The sequence below is a fragment of the Rissa tridactyla genome, chromosome 1, assembly GCF_028500815.1.
Source record: "Rissa tridactyla isolate bRisTri1 chromosome 1, bRisTri1.patW.cur.20221130, whole genome shotgun sequence".
NCBI lineage: Eukaryota > Metazoa > Chordata > Aves > Charadriiformes > Laridae > Rissa > Rissa tridactyla.
Genome location: NC_071466.1, coordinates 173,330,459 through 173,350,178, shown reverse-complemented (window position 1 = coordinate 173,350,178; position 19,720 = coordinate 173,330,459). Strand labels below are relative to the sequence as shown.

The following is a 19,720-nucleotide window of genomic DNA, read 5'->3' as shown; positions in this document are numbered from 1 at the left end:
TTTTGGGTTTGTGTTTTTTTCTTTTTTTTTTTTAATTTTAAAATGCTATGCTTTAAATAATATACAGCACTGCCTCACTGGGATATGTCAGGATAATTTAGTTAAGGAGAAGACTCTTAGATAGACTTTTACATATGCTTTATTAATAATTTTAATAATTACATATTTTGTTAATAATAATAATACTTCATACTTGCGCTGTGCCAGCTAATGTGGCAGTTGTCTTCCATTCAACCTTAATGAAGAAACAGCCTCTTTAATGGCAGTTGACAGAGTCCAAGATCGTTTCATGGGTATTTCTCACATAGCTAAAGTTACCTCTATTTCCCTTGGACATTAATTCCTACTTGATATTGCCCCTCATTTCTGTTGGTACAAAAGCTAACATTTAAGCCGTATCAGTTCTCTGATATGTGTTCTCTTAGCACCTGTTGAGCAGGTGAAAACCAGAATTAAACCACAAGGGCAGCAAATAGTGAAACAAAAATCTGAGGAAGCATTATTAAAATGGTCTGGTTAGAGGGATGTTAAAAGAGCAAGATCTTGGGGGAAGAACATTAGCCGAGATGTTAACGATTGTGACCAAAATACATCTAAATGCAGATTTTCACTATTAGTAAATAGGATTCCAGCAAAGTTATTGCAGTCTTCATTAGTTTCTAGTAAATATGATGGTTTTGATGCAGTTTTTAGTTCAGTCTCCCAGGATTTGAGAAGCGAGGAAAGCATATAAGGAAAAGACCACTCTGTCCTTAACTTCTCCTTACACTTTTTGTTTCAATTTCTGGACATTTTTGGAGCCAGAATGAAGTTTGAGATATGTTTTTGCTCTATCCCAGCAGGACACAAAAGGCAGTTTCTATGACTCATCAATTTATTTTCTTAATGGAAAAAATAGAGATGCCCTTACTCCTAGCTAGAAGTTCAGGATAAAAATAAGTAATGATGACAGCGTACTTTATTTATACACTTAACTCTGCTATTTCACTTCAGATGATATTCAATAGTCTCATTTTCTTTTATTGCAGGAAAACAACATTCAGACAATTGACTGTGAAAATCTAGAAAATCTCTGTATTCTGATTCTGAATAAGAACCATCTTTCATTAATTTGTGGCTTAGATGGCTGCATAAATCTCCAAAATCTTGAACTTTCCTACAATAGAATCACTCGAATTGGTAAGAAAATTAATGAAAAACTATTCCTATTTGTATAACAATATTTATGCTGTTTCTATTCAGAATTATACTTTGCTTGGATTCAGGGCCTGCCAGCTGCTAAGTAAGCCCAAGGAGAATGAGGAAACAGAATAGACCTGCATTTTAAAGCATACTCAACTTCACATTTATTTGTAGTACAGCTTAGCTACTGCCAAGTATTACATCTACCCGGTCAGATAACTATTGTCAGCCAAAAAGAACTGAAAATCTTTCTAGAAGGGCCCCTCATATTACCTGCACTAACTCAGTTGGAATACATGGTTAGCCTGAGTTCAGTTTATCTACAAAAGCAATTAATATAAAGCCTAGCCTTGCAACTGCAGTGAATTCCAGTGTGTTCCTGACTGACACGGTAAGTAGTTATAAAGATATCGTGTTATCTGTCTGAATTTGTGAACCATGCTAACACTGGACCACGGCCTCTCTTTCTACTAAAATGATGCACGTTTTGGCTCCAGACAGTTGTTCTATATTTCCCTCCCACTCTGGCTTTTCACTGGTGCTCGCTGCCCCAAAGCTAGAAAAAAGAGTAAGTCTAAGGTAAAATTGCGCAAATCATTTAGGCAGAGTGGGTGTGCCAACCCCTATTATATTTACAAAGGCAGTTTGTTATATTTGTTAGGTCCAGCAGTTGGCAGGCAACAGGTGTACCTTTAGCACGCAGTCAGCCAGTTAGAATTTACATGCACCCAGACTGCTCAACAGATGCATCAATACATGAAATCTTTCTGCCAGGAGATAAATGCTTTCTTTTGGACAGCCAGGAATTTTTCATGTAGTGAACAAGCGTTTGCCACTCTGCCTGTGCTGCCTCTCTGCTTGTACAGCCACTCGGACTATAAAGTACAGCAGGGGTAGATATTGTGTCTCAGCTTCTGGCAAGCCAAAAATATTGCATTTATGTAGATTTGGTATAGATGTAAGCAGGATCCAGAGCCTTTTCTACTGACAAAAGGTCAGGAAAGCATACTGCAGTGAAAATAACCAAGAGCTTTGCTCTATATAAGTGGAGAAGCCAGTTTTTTGTTTTTAGAATGATGTGTGGAGGGAACACCATTAGTGGTCCATCAAAAGCAACATTAACAGTTGAGAAAAAGTAGTAGTAAATTGCCAGATCATTACTTGAAAGGGAGCTTTCAATGCTTGCAAGTAGCAAATTTCTTTCAAGAAGGCAGCGGCAGCAGATAGAACAGAACTAGATTTAACAGCATCCCTATATTACAGGGGCCTGGGTTTTGGTGTATGATATACTGTGAAATTTGTAAAAGCCCCCAAAATACGGATGACTATTATAGTCTTAACAGAGATGAATCTTCAGAGATTTGTCCATTGAAATAAAATCTTCTGGTCAAGAAAAAAAATTGCATGTGATGAAGTAATTAATTTTGTATAAATTGTAACATGAAACCTGAAAAGGTGACCTTTTAGTTGTATTCTTAGTCTGTGCTAAATCTAAAGGTGTTACTTGGAAAGACTGCAGAGCTGGGAATGGAAAGGAGATAAAGAGATTTTGATTTTATTTGTCTTGATTTGCACTTTTAATTTTATTTAAAGTTTGTGGACATACTTTATTTTCCGGAAAATAATATAAAACAATTATTAAGCTGATAGATAAAACACATTCACATGAGACACTTATATAAAGAAATCGTTTTCACTGTTTAAAAAAAAAAAAGACTGAAACAGTATGAACATGGATAATGCAATTCCTTGGTAAATAATAAGGCATAGCAAACAGGATGGGAAAAGCTTAAAATGGGAAAGCTTGAAAAAAAATCTGTATATTTAGGGGGTTTAATGTTGATATTAAAAATATTTTTTTGCTAATATGTGCTAATTTGGAATGTTAGTATTTGTGAACAGAGTTTACAGTACCTGAGAATAAAGCAACGTCACTGTTTACTGCAAAAGCATGTCAGTACCCTAATGAGAAACAATAAAATAAACTAAAGAAGCTTCATCTATATCCTTGCGGCCAGCAATGCTGGATAAGATTCTTATTCAAATTTATCTCATTTTATAAAAATACCTGTAAAATTACTGTAAGAATTACATACTATTAGTGGATGACATTTAGGAATGTGGCATCTATGTGGAATGTGATATCTTTGTACAGGCCACAAAATCCCCTTGTACTTTCTGTTTTGTGCAGTGTGCTGCTATGTTTGCTGAGTCTCTAATGAATTTGAGTGGGTAAATAAACGTTCACAAAAATCAGCTTGGAATCTGTCTTTCTCCTCTCCAGAATTGCTTTGAGGATGTCTGGTTAAACCAGATGCATAATACAGGATTTATTTCATACAGTAACATATTGACTGTAAGTAGTAGCATAGAATACACAAAAATGGATTTATGGCTTTTAAGAAGTTATTGTATCCCCTCCATCTGTAAATCTTGCAGGATATCCGTTAGCAATTTTGCAAGCTGCAGTAATCGGCAACGTTCTCTGTTCATTCAGCTTTAACAAAGGCTGTGGGCTTTTTCCGAAGTAAGGCTTATTTATGTTTGTAATACTTCTGTTTTAATAACTTATTGTAGGAAACTTCAAGCATACTATGATTTCTTTTTTCTTTTTTTTCCTCCTCTCATTGAAATATAGCATCATTAGGGGAAAAATTGGAGTTGCCAGAAAACCCTTAAAAATAACAGTAAAAGTATGAGAATTATGTCTCAATTATGTTTTCCACTTAAGAATGCATGATCATAAATTAAGCAGTTGTGTCAGTAATACACTGAAGTCCAGTGCATATGTTTGTATTTGGAAGATGAATGCTTTACTTAAAATACTACCTTTCATGTAAGAAAATTTGACTTGAGTCATAGAATACACTGTCGTAGGGTGTCTTTATTGCCATAGTATGGTGGCTAAAATCCTGGCAGTTCTAAGAATAGCAATGCATATCTGTGGACAGTCGTAAATGCTTCTTTGGACCTACTCTTTTTAAGAAAGCACATAGAGGGGGTTTTTTATCAGTCACCTTGCAGTTTTGGGGTATTTTTGTATGTGTTTTTTCATCTTCATATTCACTGTCGGCTTTGACTCCTCTTTTATCATTTATCTTTGTCACATATAAAAGTTACTTAGAACTGCACTGATAGCTGAGATAGTTTAAGATGGAGCTAACAGACTCCAGCTGCACTTTGCAAATAGCTAAGAGCTACTTCTATAAAGGTTCTCCAATAATCTTGATGAAACCATGTTTGTCAACTGAATGCATTTTCCCATATACTGCTATAGCTGCTGTTGGTTGCATCATATGTAAAACAGAAAATATCTCCTGGAAATGTGCAGAAGACTTTTATGCTTGCTTTTAATTTTGCATGTGTGCAGACAAAACATTAAAATACAATCTGTTCATGCTACGTTGTTCTCTCTCATGTGTGTTTCTGTTGGACTGCATTTGATATTTCCAGAATAGATTGTGATCCCATTGTATGTAGCCTTGGCATGTCTGTTCTGAATGACATTTGGACTAATTAAACAAGACAGATGAGGAGAAGGAGATGTAAAAAAGGTGCTTTGTGCAGCATGCAGAATAGGAAATTTCCAGATCCTGTATTAATTCCTTGCCTTTTCTTACTGTGTGTGCAGTCTCTCTGTCCCACTCCAGACTAATTCAGTGCTTTTAGTTTGCAGTACTACTATGCTGAAAACTTTAAAGTGGAGATTTAAGGACTGCTCTGGGAGCTGTTAAACACTGAAACGAAATTATTTTGAGACCACTAGATGGTGCTGGTTCCTTTTTTATTTTTATCCGAGCATAGAAGGAAATACAGGCGGGGATCTTGCAGTCAGGATAGTATGTCATGGGGATGTTTGAAATTCTTTCACAATAATTAAAGGTTTGTATATTTATTTCCTAAAGCACAGTTTTGAAGTTACAGTATGGGACATTTGTTTTAGATTTAGGATGATATCTTTTTAATATCAGGCGATTGTGTTATTTCCAGTAGGTGCTTTCAATTTTTAAATTACTACGATTTGAAGGCCTATATTTGATTGGGTTTTTTTAAATGTGATGATAGTTTTGGCATTTAATTTTTTACGTCTGTTGTCTCTTTATCATTTATTTTCTTTTTAAATTCCTTTTATGTATTCTCAATCTGTGGTGCAAACTGGTTTCTGGTCTTATAATCCATTTTATTCTTGGAGGGCAATCACAAAGAATTCACCTCTGTAAAGCTCACCCTACTTCTTTTTGGGTGAGAGAAAGGTGAGACAAAGTATTACCTCAAATAATCCTGTGAAGAATACATAAAAGAAAAGTAAATTCAGGAATTCCTTATTTTACATATGCTTTGTAAAGGCTGTCCCTATAAAGGAGTTTTACTACAGAGATACAGGAAAACTTCTGGGACCTGTAGCAAGTCAGATACATCAGTGTTATTGCAGAACATCTAGCATGCATAAGACCATGGACAGACAGTGTGATTTTTGCCATTGTAAGAGGATGATTTGGGAAAAATGTGTGAAAGAAATTGACATTGACAGGAACCTTTTCCTTTGCATCTTTTTAGAGTAGAGATCGCACACATTCTTGCTCTTTACACTGTCTGTCAGGAATGAGTTTGTTGAGAGTATAATGGCTACAGAGATATAGCTTTATACTTAAAGGCACTCAACTTTCTTTAAAATTTCTTCATTAGAAATATTTTATAACATAATTCCTTAAGCAAGCTGCACTTTAATAGAGGTGGTGCTGGCCTAATTTTTAACAAAATTTTTTCTCACCTTGCTGATAACTTAAAAAAAAAAAAACTTTTAAAAATAAAATAATGAAAATTAACTTTTAAACATAAATACTGTTTCCATTCTAAGGGGTGATTTCAAGAGGGCTCTTAGCATTTCACAGAGCCCATAGGTTCTGAGTAGCAGTTATAAAGTGCTTAAAGCATAGTAAGTACAGTTTATCACTAAAAGAATGTTATGTTCCAACCAAAGTGCTAAAGAGGTTATGAACTGTCATTATTGCCTGGTTAACAGGATCAGAAATTTGTGAACTGTACACATTGTATATTTGATAGAGTGAAAATACATTAATTATTTTTAAACTTTATACAGGACTGATACTAATTGTTACTATAGATAATACAAATATTTCTTAGTACTAGAAAACCAATAGGTTTTATTTCGTTATGTCTTAATTCAGCTAAAATCTTTAATTTGCAGGTGGTCTGGAGTCATTGAAAAATCTTCAGCGATTAATTGTGGACCATAATCAGTTAATCAGCACAAAAGGTCTTTGTGAGGCACTTAGCCTTATTCACCTAGACTGCTCTTTTAATCATCTCACACAAGTTGAAGGCATTGAAAATTGCAGCCTGCTTCAAATTCTGAAGTTGCAAGGCAATAACCTCCAGGAGGTAAAAGTCTTGGTTTCAGAGGCTGTTGTGCATACATCTTTATTAACAGCCATATTTTTCAGAATGCTGTTCACGTGATCTTCGTTTTCTGTGGGATATTTTATGCTCTTAGGTAGGCTTTTTTTCCCCTGTTAGAGGGAGATTTTTTCAAAGATACAAATGGCTGGCAGTTAAGTATTTTCTTGCTCCTGAGTCTTTGAAAAATTTGCCCCTCAATAATTATATTTCCCTCCTTTGTTTATAGCATGTGCTCTTGAGTGTGCATTGTATGATGCTGATTCTCTGTTTAAATGTAATAAAATATCATTATCATTACATATAAGTAATACTTCAGGCTGATTTGATGTATACTGATCCTTCAAAAGTTGAAGCTCGTGCTGCAGCACTTAAAATAGGAAAGTAGTTTGCTAACTGTACAGTTAGTCATATTTACTGACAGTGATTCTCTTATGAAGGCAAAAGAGGAAAACCATTGTCAATAAGCAGCAAATAACTGCATGAATAAAATAGTAAGACTGTGGCTCTTGAGTTTGGTTTTTTTTTTTTAATTTATATTGACTGTTCAGACTAGATAGAAGACATTAAAAAATACTTATCACCTGATATGTAGGTGACAACTGATATGTATGACAACTGGTATTTACATAATAAGGAAATTATACATACACCCAAAATGTGTTTTTTGCTTGTATTTAGTAATGATTTATGAAAAGCATCTGGTAAGCATTCCATTGTTGTTTCTCTAATTTATATTAATTATAAATAACCATCGCTTTTCTATTTAGCTTCCAAGACTGGAAAATCATGTTCTTCTAAGAGAACTATATTTGGATGACAATAGCATTTCTGCTGTGAGAATGCTTTCTTTGTATTGGTTGCCTCTATTGCAGATTCTTTTGCTGTCTCAAAATAGGTAAGCAAGAAACAGTCTTCAACTTACAAAGCTGATACAGAGGAATTTACTAACATAATACTTATCTGAAAGTATAAGTCCCATTATGGTTAAAATATCACTATCTTTTCCAGATATTCTTTGAAAATACATGGTTGACAAGTAATGACACTGGCTACCTTTAGCTAAGAAAATTTGAAACAGTGTTAACTATGAAAAGTAATTTTTTCTATTAGATGTTATATGAAAATAATTTTTGAGCATTGTGGCATTATTAAAACCATGGTGTTTCTTTTTTTTTCTCTTTTCTTTAGCAATTGTTTCTAGAGTATGTCTGTCAAACTTCATATTTCACAGCTAGCTTATTCAAAACAGACTTTGAAGGCAACTACTAGAGTTAAAAAGGACAAATGAGAATGTTGGGTTTTAATTTACATACATATATTAATGTCCTCCAAAACAAGCGTATTTGCTTTGATTTTTCACTCTTACAGTTCAGTATGAAAGGCATGAAATAAAAAAGAAGGATCAAGACAAGCAGCGTAAAACTAGATCATGCACTCAAGTAGTCTAATTACTTTTCTGTTGATTTTCTAAGTAGAGTTCAAATGACCAGATATTCAGGAGTCAAAATTTTAATTTCCCCATTCCCACACACTTTTTCTCAATTTAAATTCTGCTAAAAAATAAGGAACAATTATTATAATTCTAAATGTGTTACTAGTAAAATGAATTTTAAATTGGTATAAAGTAATTATTTTTCTATGCTGTGACCATTTGGCTCTGAACAAGATTGATCTCAGCTAGACAAATAGAATATACTCCGTTACACAGAATATACAATCTGAACTAATCACTTTAGTCTCCTGTTAGTGAAGAGGAGATGCTTTTAGTGTGATTCATCTGACATTTTTAGCAGTTTACTTTGGGACTAATCATACCCTACAAGTGCCTGTTAGTCTTCACTGAATATTAACAGAGTCCAAATGACCAGCTCGTATGTCGGTGTCTACATTTGAACAGATGAATCCCATCCCATGAGACATTATTTTCAGCAAAGTTAACTGTACCTGGGAGCTTGTGGGAGAAAAGATTTGTAAGACTGATTCCTGTTAGTACAAGGAATGTCCTTCATGGGAAATTAATATTATTTGCGTATATGCAACTTACATTTTTATATAACTTTTCAGATTGTTTTCATATCATCTCTAATGAACAAGTATGCGAGTAAACTCTTGGATGTAAATATAACACCTAGCTATATTTACAGAATCTAATCTTCAAGTTGCTGGGCTTCTAGGTTTTTGGGTTTCTTTGTTCTTTTATGAATTCTTCTGGCGTGTGGAGAAAATGTGTCCTGCCTGTGATTAACAAGAGCATTATTTGTTAAGTGTTAGATTCTGAATCACATGCATTGACGTAATTCATGTTCTTCGCTTTTTTTCCCCCTTGTCCTGTTCAGCTTTTTGTGGAACATGCAGTAATGTGGCTCTGTCTTCTTGTAGTTTCCTCCTCTTCCTCTGGTTTGTTTTGTGTTAAAACTGAGGTGTAGCTATGCAGAGCGTAATAAAAAGTTTGCAAAACTGCTTGAAGACCTCATGTGCCTGTTAGGGAGAGAACAAACTTAGGAGCATGGTCTCAGGCATAGCTTGAATGCAGCCTCTGGATCTAGCTTGTGCTGGACCTTATGTCACTTGCCTGTCCTGTGATCTTACAGTTTTTGATGTCCATTGTAGTGCTTATTCTTCTTTTCCAGTGGCTAAGCTGAGATGCCATGTTTGGTCCACTGCGTTTTTTCTGCTGGACTGGAAGAAAGGACATATTTTGCATCAGCAAACTGGATGCGCTGAGAATAAACACAAACTTCTTCCCCAGACAATTCCCTTTCTTTCCTTGATGTATCTATAGCTTATCTCAAATCTTTGTGACAAACAGGACAAGATAGCCTTAAATGCATATTAAAAGCCTCAAAATTCCTGGCATTTCAGTAGCCTGCTCTGTTACACTCACTTTATGTACACTTATAAGCAGCTCCATATGTGTGTGCTATAGCATAAGTAACTCGATGTTCTATAGAAACGGTGAATGTAATGGACTAAGCTGTTGAAAGAAAAGCTGTTTCTTTACTTTTATCCTACAGCTAGTGCTATTTTGTGAATTTTTTTCAAGTGTGCACTGAGTGCCATTTCCTTTTTACTGATTGCAGGAAGCCCATATAATGGTAATGCTGTGAATCTGTATTCTCTCTAAAAGTGAAGTACTGTGAAAAGAAAATTCTTACACTCATTTACAGGATTTTTTTATTCCTGAGATGCTTTGTCTGTATCATAAACCAGAAATTGTCAAACTCCAAAAATCATTTGTTTCAAACCTATGACCTAGCAACGAGGAATTGTAATATAACAGGTGGTGATTAACTCCTTCAAATATAAAAATGGCAGCTATTTCACCACTACTGCTTTTATTAAGTGTTTTATTATGGCTTTCACACACAAAGCATATACTCGGTCAATGTGCAATTGACCAAAGCCAATGATTAATATCCTCTTGACTTGGTTACTGCAGAATTGGGACTATGAAGATCTGTGCTCTATTTTATTGCAGCTGGAGAACACAACTGTTAAGGTAGTTTAAGAAAAGCACATTTCTTCTTTTTTTTATTCTGTTGTGGATAAAGATTTAGGTGTAGGAGATAAAAAGCTTGCCCCTAGGACTAAATATATAGTTAATGTGTGTTAAGAGTTCATATGGTATTTATATTTACGTGTAATCCCACTTAATTATGTAGTTTACTCATTAATGTCCTTTTCATTTAAAAGTTTTACAGTGAGACACTAAATCAATCTGCCGTTCAGGTAGACTTTTTTTTTTTTTTTTGCAACTTCAAAACAGACAAATTTATCCCTTTTAATATTTCTTTTTTAATATGGCATTAATGTGGCAAATTTTTTTTTACTATTTCTTGTTTATCATTAATATAACTTAAGTGTGATAGATAAAAATTTAATATTTAAAAAAAATGCAGTGATCTGCAAAAATTCAGGTTTTTTGGGAAACTGGTTCTGCCAGAATCAAATTGTGAACACGTTACTCCCATGTTTTTGCAATTAGATGCATACTATTCCTAAAAGGCTTATAATAGAAATGCTAAAAAGTCAGATCAATTCTTTCTTAATACATATTGTTCTCCCTACTTAAATATATATGGTATCTATGTTTTTAACCTAATTTCTCAGATGTAAGAGTTGAACTTTGTCATTGCAAGACACCGTGTTTTGAGAATTTGACCACTTTTTCCAGAGTCGTCATAATAAATCCAAGTGTCATTAGATGTTGAACTAAGTCATTCATGAAAAAGCTTTACTTATGTATAATGGTTTTACCCATCCCATCCTTACCAGTCTAGATTTTTTTTTTTATCACTTTAAGTAATCCTTTGCTGGTGATAAAGTTATCTCTAAGTATGTGGCACCATGGGCAATACACCTGAAGTACTGCTTACTCGAGTATTCAATAAACAAGTGGCTAAGTGACAATTTTCCTGAATTATATTTGATTGTTACCTTCAAATATGGTGAATCTTGCAAACTAAAATATTTTTATTTTTAAAGCGTGAAAAAGAAATATGGGCTTTACTTGAAGATCTAGATTAATATAGATTATTTTTAATTGTTTTGCCCTCCTTCAGCTAATGTCTCATTAACATCAATGATATTTTTTCAGTGGAAAAGCAGAGGCACATCAGGATATGGACCATCCTGAGCAGTAACTACTATTCGTGTTCAGAAAAGCAATCTTTATTTCCTATTATGCATACTTGCAACTATTCTAGTTTCTTAAATCTTGTTTTCTGACATAGAGTTTCTGTGGCTGTCTGTGTCATGTCCTGCTACAGCCTTAAATAGGAGCAGAAAGAGGAAGCTATAGCTTGCTTTTTTGTGAATATCTTTTACTTTTGTGTCTTCTTTGTAATTTATATCTCTCTTATGCCCAGGGCTAATGTGACAAGGTCAAGTAGTATTAAGTTTTCAGTAATGTCCTTTGTCTTTCTGGTTTGAATTTTCTTAGGAAAAAAATTAACAAAGAATGTCAGTAAAAGGAAAGCTATAGAATGACGGGGAAACGTTTTAACTCTCATAATGCCAACGGCAGGCAACGATAGTCCAGTAGACAATTTCTAATTCACCACAGCATATACTAATAAAGATCCAGAAAACTCACTCACTATAAATAAAAAAAAAATACTGCATTATCTTTCATCCCTGGTGCAAAGTACGATGTTTATTTTCCTGGATATTTCTGAATATGTGAATCTATAACCTGGATCATGGATTTTCAGTCTTCACAGCCATACTATTAGCCACTAATATCTATGATGATATTTGTTATAAATATTAAATATATTTATGTATTATTGCCTGGTCATGAGACCCTAAAATGCTGGTATTTATAGTACTATGTATAGATCTACATAAAAGTCTCAATGCTTTTTAGAGTTAATACTTCATACTTATATGACTCCATGGAAAACTGACAGGGAGGTGATAGAACTAAATAGGACTAGAACCAAGACAACTTGACAATATGGTTTGAGAAAGAAATGGAAGTATAGTGACCCATACTCAATTGGTTTTTTTATCCGTTTCTCTGAATTGACTATTAAAATGTTATGTTCTCATATAGAAATACTTGTCAACTGAACATGGAAATTATTTTTTTTTTTCTGCTTTGCATATGGACAAATTTTCAACAAGGTTAAAGATCTACAACCAACATTTGGTCTAGAATTTGTGTACCAGGGTTAAATCCAACTCTGTCTTTCAGTTGTAATGTGGGAGCTGAAAACACAACGTAGTCACACATTTCAGCAACAAATAAGCATGTTTGGCTCTGACCAGTTGTAAGTTTGTGAAGTGAGTGGGGTTTTTTGTTTTGTTTTGTTTTTTTTTTTATGTCACGTTTCTGACCATAAGAATTTGATTTACAGCTTTCAAAGGCACTATAACCCTCAGAAAATACTATTTTCCATGAAAATTAGCAGTGTCAAAGTGACCACACACATTGCTATTGGTGTTACCTTTCTCTCATTATGCTTAGGCCTTGTCCTTACAGGGATGAAACAAGTTACCTAAAAGTGTATTTTATTTTATTTTTTTTGGAGAAATATACAGTTGCTTTAGTATGTGCTTATACGTAGACATTCTAGTTTTAGTTGAAGACTGGAGTTTTTTTGCATCTTGATTTTAATTTTTATTCCCTCTTTCATATTTAACATAAAACAAAATAAACTTTTTAATCTGAAAGGTAATATTTGGAAATAGCCTGGCAGCTGACCAAACCATTCAACATTCATTCTTAGTTGCATCAATGCCAGTTTGTAAGTAAAGAAACTTGAATAACGCTGGACACTAATGTTTTAATAGTAGTGTACAGTCCAAAATCCTTTGTATAGAAGAATGTCAGCTCAGTTTTGTTACATTTACTCTTCAATACTACAAATAAGAATTTTGTCATGGCTTTACTACTGCTTTGCTGCTTTATTGCACAGGAAAAACTCTGATATGTAAAAAGAGCAATTCCAAAACAGTTTGTGTAATAGGCACTTATTTGACACTGTCTTCCAGAATTAGTAAGACAGAGGAAGCACTAAAAATATGTTATGGGACAGTGCAGCCTTGAACTGTTAAGAAATACAACTGTGACAACGATTATGTTAGTTTTAGGATCTAGGAAGTAATGTGCAGAGTGGAGAAGAGAAACAAACTGACAAGAAGTTTGAGCAATGAGAAATGAAGGCAGAGGAAAAGCAGATTTATTTCTTCTCCAGAATCAGGGCCTTCTGTTAATTTCATTCTAGTTATGGTCCCTAAAGAAAAGCCAATTCAGTAGTACAAAACAAGACTTCAGATTCTCAGCACTAGATGCAAGAAACTGAATGAAATATTTGCCAGATAAACCAAAACATTAATGAGTAAATATTCAAAAACTGAGCTACTGAGAAGACTAAGAAATTCTTTCAAGTTAAAATTTCAGTAATTAGTTCTAGCACCTTGGATAGCTAAATGAGTATTTTCTTATGTAAATAAGTAAATTGTCATAACTGTAAAAGATTCTGGTGTCTTTCTGTTTATGAACTGCTGTTTTATTTAATTGGAAAAAAGCCACCCCTCTTCTATTTTGTTCTTAGATTAACTGAGCTTGTGCCTTTAAATTCATTTGTATCTTTGGAGAAGCTGGATATCAAAAATAACTGCTTATCAGGTGAGTTTTATAAAAAACAGAAAACCCGATCCAAACAACAACTTCTTAATTAAATTATAAACTTATTTGAATTTGATTGTTCCCATTTATTTATAAGAAACATTTAAAATAAATGTTATAAATGTTAATTTAAATAAATATTTTCCAAACATGAATTTTATAGCTATTGATTATAACTATACTGTATAGATAGCAGAATTGCTTGTAGTACTTTGTGATTTTGTTACATTTTACTTTCATGTAAGATTTTATAAGAAATAATATGGTTCTGCACTTAAATTTATATTTAATTTTCTTTCCTACTACAATACAGACCTTAAAGGTGTCATTACATGGTTAAGTGGCTGTCATAAACTAAGGGACTTGTCACTCAGTGGAAATCCTCTTCTCCGAGAAAGGAATTGGAGGTAAGAAAATAGATTAATTTGCTAAGTCAAAATCAGACAAAAACTAGGTGTATATACATCTTGTTTATGAGTCAAAATCACCAAAAATTTGTTGTATGTACATTAGTTAAATAGTAGGAGTGAGGTAAGTATGAACACTACCACAAATTGGAAGAGAATTATATGAAAATAACAAATAACATTCAATTATGTGATCTTTATTTTCTAAGAATTCCAGTTTGTAGTTTTGTTTAAACAAAAATCTCGATGTTTGACCTAGCCCTTGGAAGCAGTTTGTGCTAAAAATCAACAGTGGTGTCTCTATGCTGTTTAACTGTTATTGTAAATAAGTATTTTTCTTTATGACAATTTCTTTAGGCAAATGCAGAAAATATAAAGATGATATATGTCTTCTTTGTGCAGTTTATTTGTAACTGCTTCCTTATCCATTGATCACAATATCTTCTTTTTCAGCATGAATTCTGGTTGTTCCTCTTTCCTGGCAAGTTTACCACCTTTGGTAACTTCAACTTTCTGACTGAGGTTTTGTCTGACCTTTTTTACCCTATTTTACATTTCATTAAAACTTTTGCACAAAGACATGACCACCCACTCAACCTTTTTTCTCCTCTTTCATCTGTACTGTTTAAAACCTTTATGTTTTTCTCTGATTAATAACGTTCTTACACTGCTTAATTGCCCTTCTCAGAAGCATTAGTTTCTGACTATCACATAGCTTCTTACAGTCTTTCTCTTTCTGCTTTGCTTTTTTTTTTTTTCTTATTTATTGCCTCCCATTACTTCATCCATTCACTGCTTAACAGTCCTGCTCCTGTGACAGTTTCACACTGCACATAGCTAGAGAAAGGGTGGTGTCTATAATGATGTATCAAGGAATCCTTGGCTTAGCATATTTTAAGGAAAAAAAAATTAGAAGAAGAAAAAGTTGGAATTAATGGTTGGTTTAGACCATTCAGCTTAGACTTTTTTCTTGTTCTGAGAATTCCTTATTTTTATGCCAAAAATTAATAGCTTTTTTGATTATGAAAGAGACACAAATGTAAAAATAATGCTGTTCTTTGCCCTCCAGTGATGTATAATACTGAAATAATAATCTGGAAAAAAAACAGAGCATGCCCTAGAGACTATTATATGTGTATGTATAAAAAACTGGATAGGGTAGAAAGGGAACTTGACATATGAAATGAGATGCAGTGACCAGAATCCCTGAAATGAGTAGTTGTGATAGGATTATATTTGTAAGCCATATGAATAAAATTGTACATGGGTAGGTTTTTTTGTATTATTTTGGTAGTAGTCTCCTGGTTTCTTGAGAATTCTGTGGTCTGAAACCCTGTACGTGGGTCAATGCCATCAAAATTTAAAGCTGTCTGAGAGAATTGCTCAGCAAAAGTACCGTAGTGCAGTTAATTTAATGTGAAGTGTTCTTTCATCTTCTTTAGAAATAGGACTTCTAGTCTACAGGACTTCAAGAGCAGAATGAGAAGTTGGAAATGCAATTTCAGATTTTTAGATGATGTTCCAGAATGACAAGTTGGAAATGCAATTTTAGATGATGTTCCAGAATACATGTGTTGAAATGGTAGAGTGTCTTTTAGTGAACTCTTACTATAATTCCATTAAATGTACAAAGAAGCATTTAATCAGTAAGAATTTAAATCGTTATCAGTTCTTTCAGCTAAGGAAATCGAGTATTTATCTAGGAAAGTTTTGACATAAAATTTCTGAGGAAATGAAATGAGACACAACAGTTGGATTTTCATTTTGGATGTAATTAAAACAGGTGACTGAGACTTTTTAATTATAGAAAAACAATTTTTTTTTGTTTTAAGCTTAGCAATTTTGAAGTATGATCAAAATTATTCCTTGTATAATTTCACGTCAGTTAAAGGTGAGGCTTTACACTGCAATGTTACACAAGAATGTGTTTAGATAAATTGTGTTCATGTTTGCTATGTTAGATTGCCTAGTATAACAACAATAAAGTTTTGGGTATGTCTGTTTTAGAGTAGGTGTTTTATTTAGGAAAAAAAAAAACAAACCAAAACCATCCTTACATGTATACCTTCCATTAGAAGATTTTTGCACAAATTTCTGATTGGTATTCCAGTAGAAAAAAATCTATTTGAAGCTCTTAGTTGGAAATGTTTGAGTAGTTTAAAAGATAGCTCTACGAATGCATTCTTGGCTGGTTTGTATGTTTTTTAATGAACAGACTTATTTGCACTCCCATGGTTCCTATAGGTAGTTTTGTGAATAAAATTCAGTGACTGTGACAATATTTTAAATTTTCCATTTGCATTGCTTCAATTCCCACTATTTTAGAGAACCAACTGTTATTTCACTTGTAACCTGGAGGGGAAAAACTTTCTGAATTCCAATTTAACTATAAGAACTGACACTTTAGATTGCTTGACCCAATACAGCTTTTATGATTAGACAAGAGATTCATTTGTCTAAAGGATTTAAAGTATGGGATACGATAAAATATGGATTTGCTGAATACAGCATTGACCGTAACTTCAGGCAATATGTTCCAGTGAACTTTACATAACCCCTTGATACCAACAAAGGAATTAGTTGTAAAATTCTCCAATCAGTTTTGTACTTTCATGTCCAGCCAGCGATAACACCAACAAAAGTGAAGTAGTAAGAAATTGCTTTTTAAAAATTAAACCCTGGGATCAGTCTGAGCACCCCTAGGGGAATGTGTTTCAATGCTGTAATGATTAATAGAGCCTCTTAAGTGACAGAATATTCACCAGGAAGTTTTCACTAAATGAAATATTGACTCAGCCCTTCACCAGGAGAAACCCAGCTGGAAAAACTAGTGTTGAGATCCCATAGCTCTAAGACACAATACTTCCAGCATCAATCAACTTTTGATACGGCACTTTTTTGATGTATCACTATTTGACATCAGTTTTGGTAATTTCTCTCTATGCGTTCAGGGACTGTCTACCTAAACCCATTGTTTTATTCCAGTGTATTTCAGACAGTGTTATTCTTACATTAATGGGCAGTAGAGAAGGAAGATTTTATATTTAAAAAAAACTAATATTCTATCCTATTGAGCTACCTTTTGGAATATTCTAACTCGGTCATAGAAACTTTCCCTGATTTTAAACTTAGTGTATATTGTCTGAGCTGAGTAATAGTCCTTTACCTTCGTAGGGAATAGCCAGGGAGTTCTAAAATTTTGAAAGTGGTATTATCTTTTTTAATTGTAAGGGGACTTACAGTCTACTAAGGTATTCTTTCAAGAGTTATTGAGTGTTACTTAAAACTAACTTAATTAAAATATTGCTGTATTGATTTAAATTATTCTACTGTCTTGAAACTTTGAACAAATTTGGTCTGCTGTAAGAAATATGTGAAACAAGGCTGTGGTACTAGATTATATTTCACAATACCCTAAAAAAGAGAGCATTGATGATACTATTTTTTATTTTTCCTGTCAGTCATACTGAGTATCATATTGCTTTATGTGATAAATACAAATGGTTAAGGGAGTAAGACTGACAACATTTAGTATTCTGTGCAGGTTTTTAAATCTAAACCTTTCAATGTGTCAACAAAATCAGTGCTGTATCTTAATCCTGTGACTTAGTTTGCTGTGTTGCCTAATAATCAAATGTGTTACAGGTGCCTATGCACAAGTGTGTCAAGTTTTCCTGTTATTGTTTAAGTAGGCAAAATTCTAGCTCTAGTGAATTGAGAATGTTGCCATTGACCTCCCTGGGGTCAATGTTTAAGCAGTGGTCTTTATACAAAGAAAGTATTAAGAAATCATGCTAAGTTCTATGGTTTATTAAAAATAAAGTTTTAGTTAGTAAATTAACATATGAAGTAAGGACAAATATATACAAATACTGAGAGAGCTATCATCGTGTTCTGTCTTGCTATGTGATTGGATCAATAAAATGGGAGTTTTAGCATTAGGATTGTTTTGGTAAAACTAATTATGACTTTTTCTCTTTTAAGGTGTTCCGTGTGTAAGGTCCTTCCTAGTTTACAGTTTCTTGATGGTGAAATCTTAAACTATCAAACTTTACCCACAACTGAAAGAATCAAAGGATCAGAATCAAGAACTTTTCTGGAACTTTGTCGAGTTCAAATTGAAGAAAATGTTCTACTGAAAAAAAAGGCTGCTGAACTCGGGTATGTATTTGTGTGAATATAAGTTGCTTTCAGAAATATGTTTTCGTTTATTGTTAGTGTAGTTCTTGCTGTCTTATGAATTTTACTTAGCTTTTTGCCTGGAAATGTATTTTGTTAAGAAAGAGATTAGAATCATTGACTTCAGTGCAAAGAGTATTTCAGACAGATATTAAAATATGTGGGCCTTGACTTTTGTTTAAGTTCCAGAAAACAGGTAGTTCAAAGCCTTCAGTTAGTAGTAGTGTGTGTATGAATTCATATACACAACATAGCACAGTGGCATGCAGGAATAGTAGCTTAAATCCTGAAAGTGGTGTAATCATATTAACATGATTTCCAACTTTGATTTATTCAAACATAGTTTGGCTACTTGTGCAATATGCTCTATTTTTTTTCCCTGTATGTTTTTTCCATGTCTGTATTATTCACTTTCTAAATGATTGCAAGAGATTTGACCTGTTTTCTCTTAAAGTACTGGATCAGATCGCTCTGTTTACAGGTCTCTGAGTTTGTCATACTTATTAACTTTATCATTATTACTGTGGTTAGTTGTCCAGTGACTTCAGCTTAGACATTGAAAGTGGTAATTTATCATTTATACCTGCTATCTTTCTGTGGCTTTGCAATATCTAAATAGCTTAAACTTGTCATGTTTTTGCACTTGGTAATATTGCATGTTTTCTCCTTTCTTAGTTCCTTTTCATTTCCTAGCAGGTTCACAATGTCCTTGTAGTCCTTTTAATATCCAGTTTCTCCACTGATGCTTGGAGAGATAGTTTCCTTGATCCTGCCAGCTACTGAACATTATTCCGGAGCAGGTGAAGGATGTGACATTTGTCAGTGCTTTAGTATGAACTTCACCTTGTGTACTTTGTTGGTTGAGGAAAACTACCCACCTTTTCCATTGTTTTCCATTTAAGCCTGTATATCCATGGTGTCTTGTTACTACCTAACAGGTTATTATGTTGATGTATTATTGGCTGTTACTAAGCTGTGATAAAATCTTCATAGCTCACAAAACAGATTTATTTGAAAAGAGGTTCATATTAAGAATTAGATTGAAAGTAGTTTGGGAGAAATTATATAGTGCAGTTTTCTATGACAGTTGTAATGTCTAGGTGGCTCCTAGAACTCATGTGTTTCTCCATTGAACCCTCAAGATATGTCTTCTCCACTTCTGTGATTCTTGGCTTCTGGCTTGCAGATGGGAAACTGATACTTCCTAATCTATTTACCATTTTGAAATAGTGTTATTTCCTTCCTTTTTCTTAAAAGAAAAAGAAGGAGAGGCAAAAAAAAAAAAGTACTCTTCCTTTATGGTTGAGAATACTTTCTTACATCTGAGATTTAGGACCGGTTTCATTAGTATCCTTTGGAGAAAAAAATGTCAGTCTGTAATTGGATATAACTTGTG

General features: G+C 33.5%; 1 protein-coding gene across 1 annotated transcript in view; it reads left to right on the top strand.

Annotated features, from left to right (window-relative positions):
• Positions 1–19,720, top strand: part of LRRIQ1 (leucine rich repeats and IQ motif containing 1) — a 116,088-nt gene that overhangs the window by 10,553 nt on the left and 85,815 nt on the right. The window contains exons 10-15 of the mRNA XM_054219113.1: positions 1,029–1,179; positions 6,392–6,585; positions 7,371–7,498; positions 13,665–13,738; positions 14,052–14,145; positions 18,130–18,306. Of these exons, the coding sequence (XP_054075088.1) occupies positions 1,029–1,179; positions 6,392–6,585; positions 7,371–7,498; positions 13,665–13,738; positions 14,052–14,145; positions 18,130–18,306 (818 nt within the window). The remainder of the gene's footprint in view (positions 1–1,028; positions 1,180–6,391; positions 6,586–7,370; positions 7,499–13,664; positions 13,739–14,051; positions 14,146–18,129; positions 18,307–19,720) is intronic.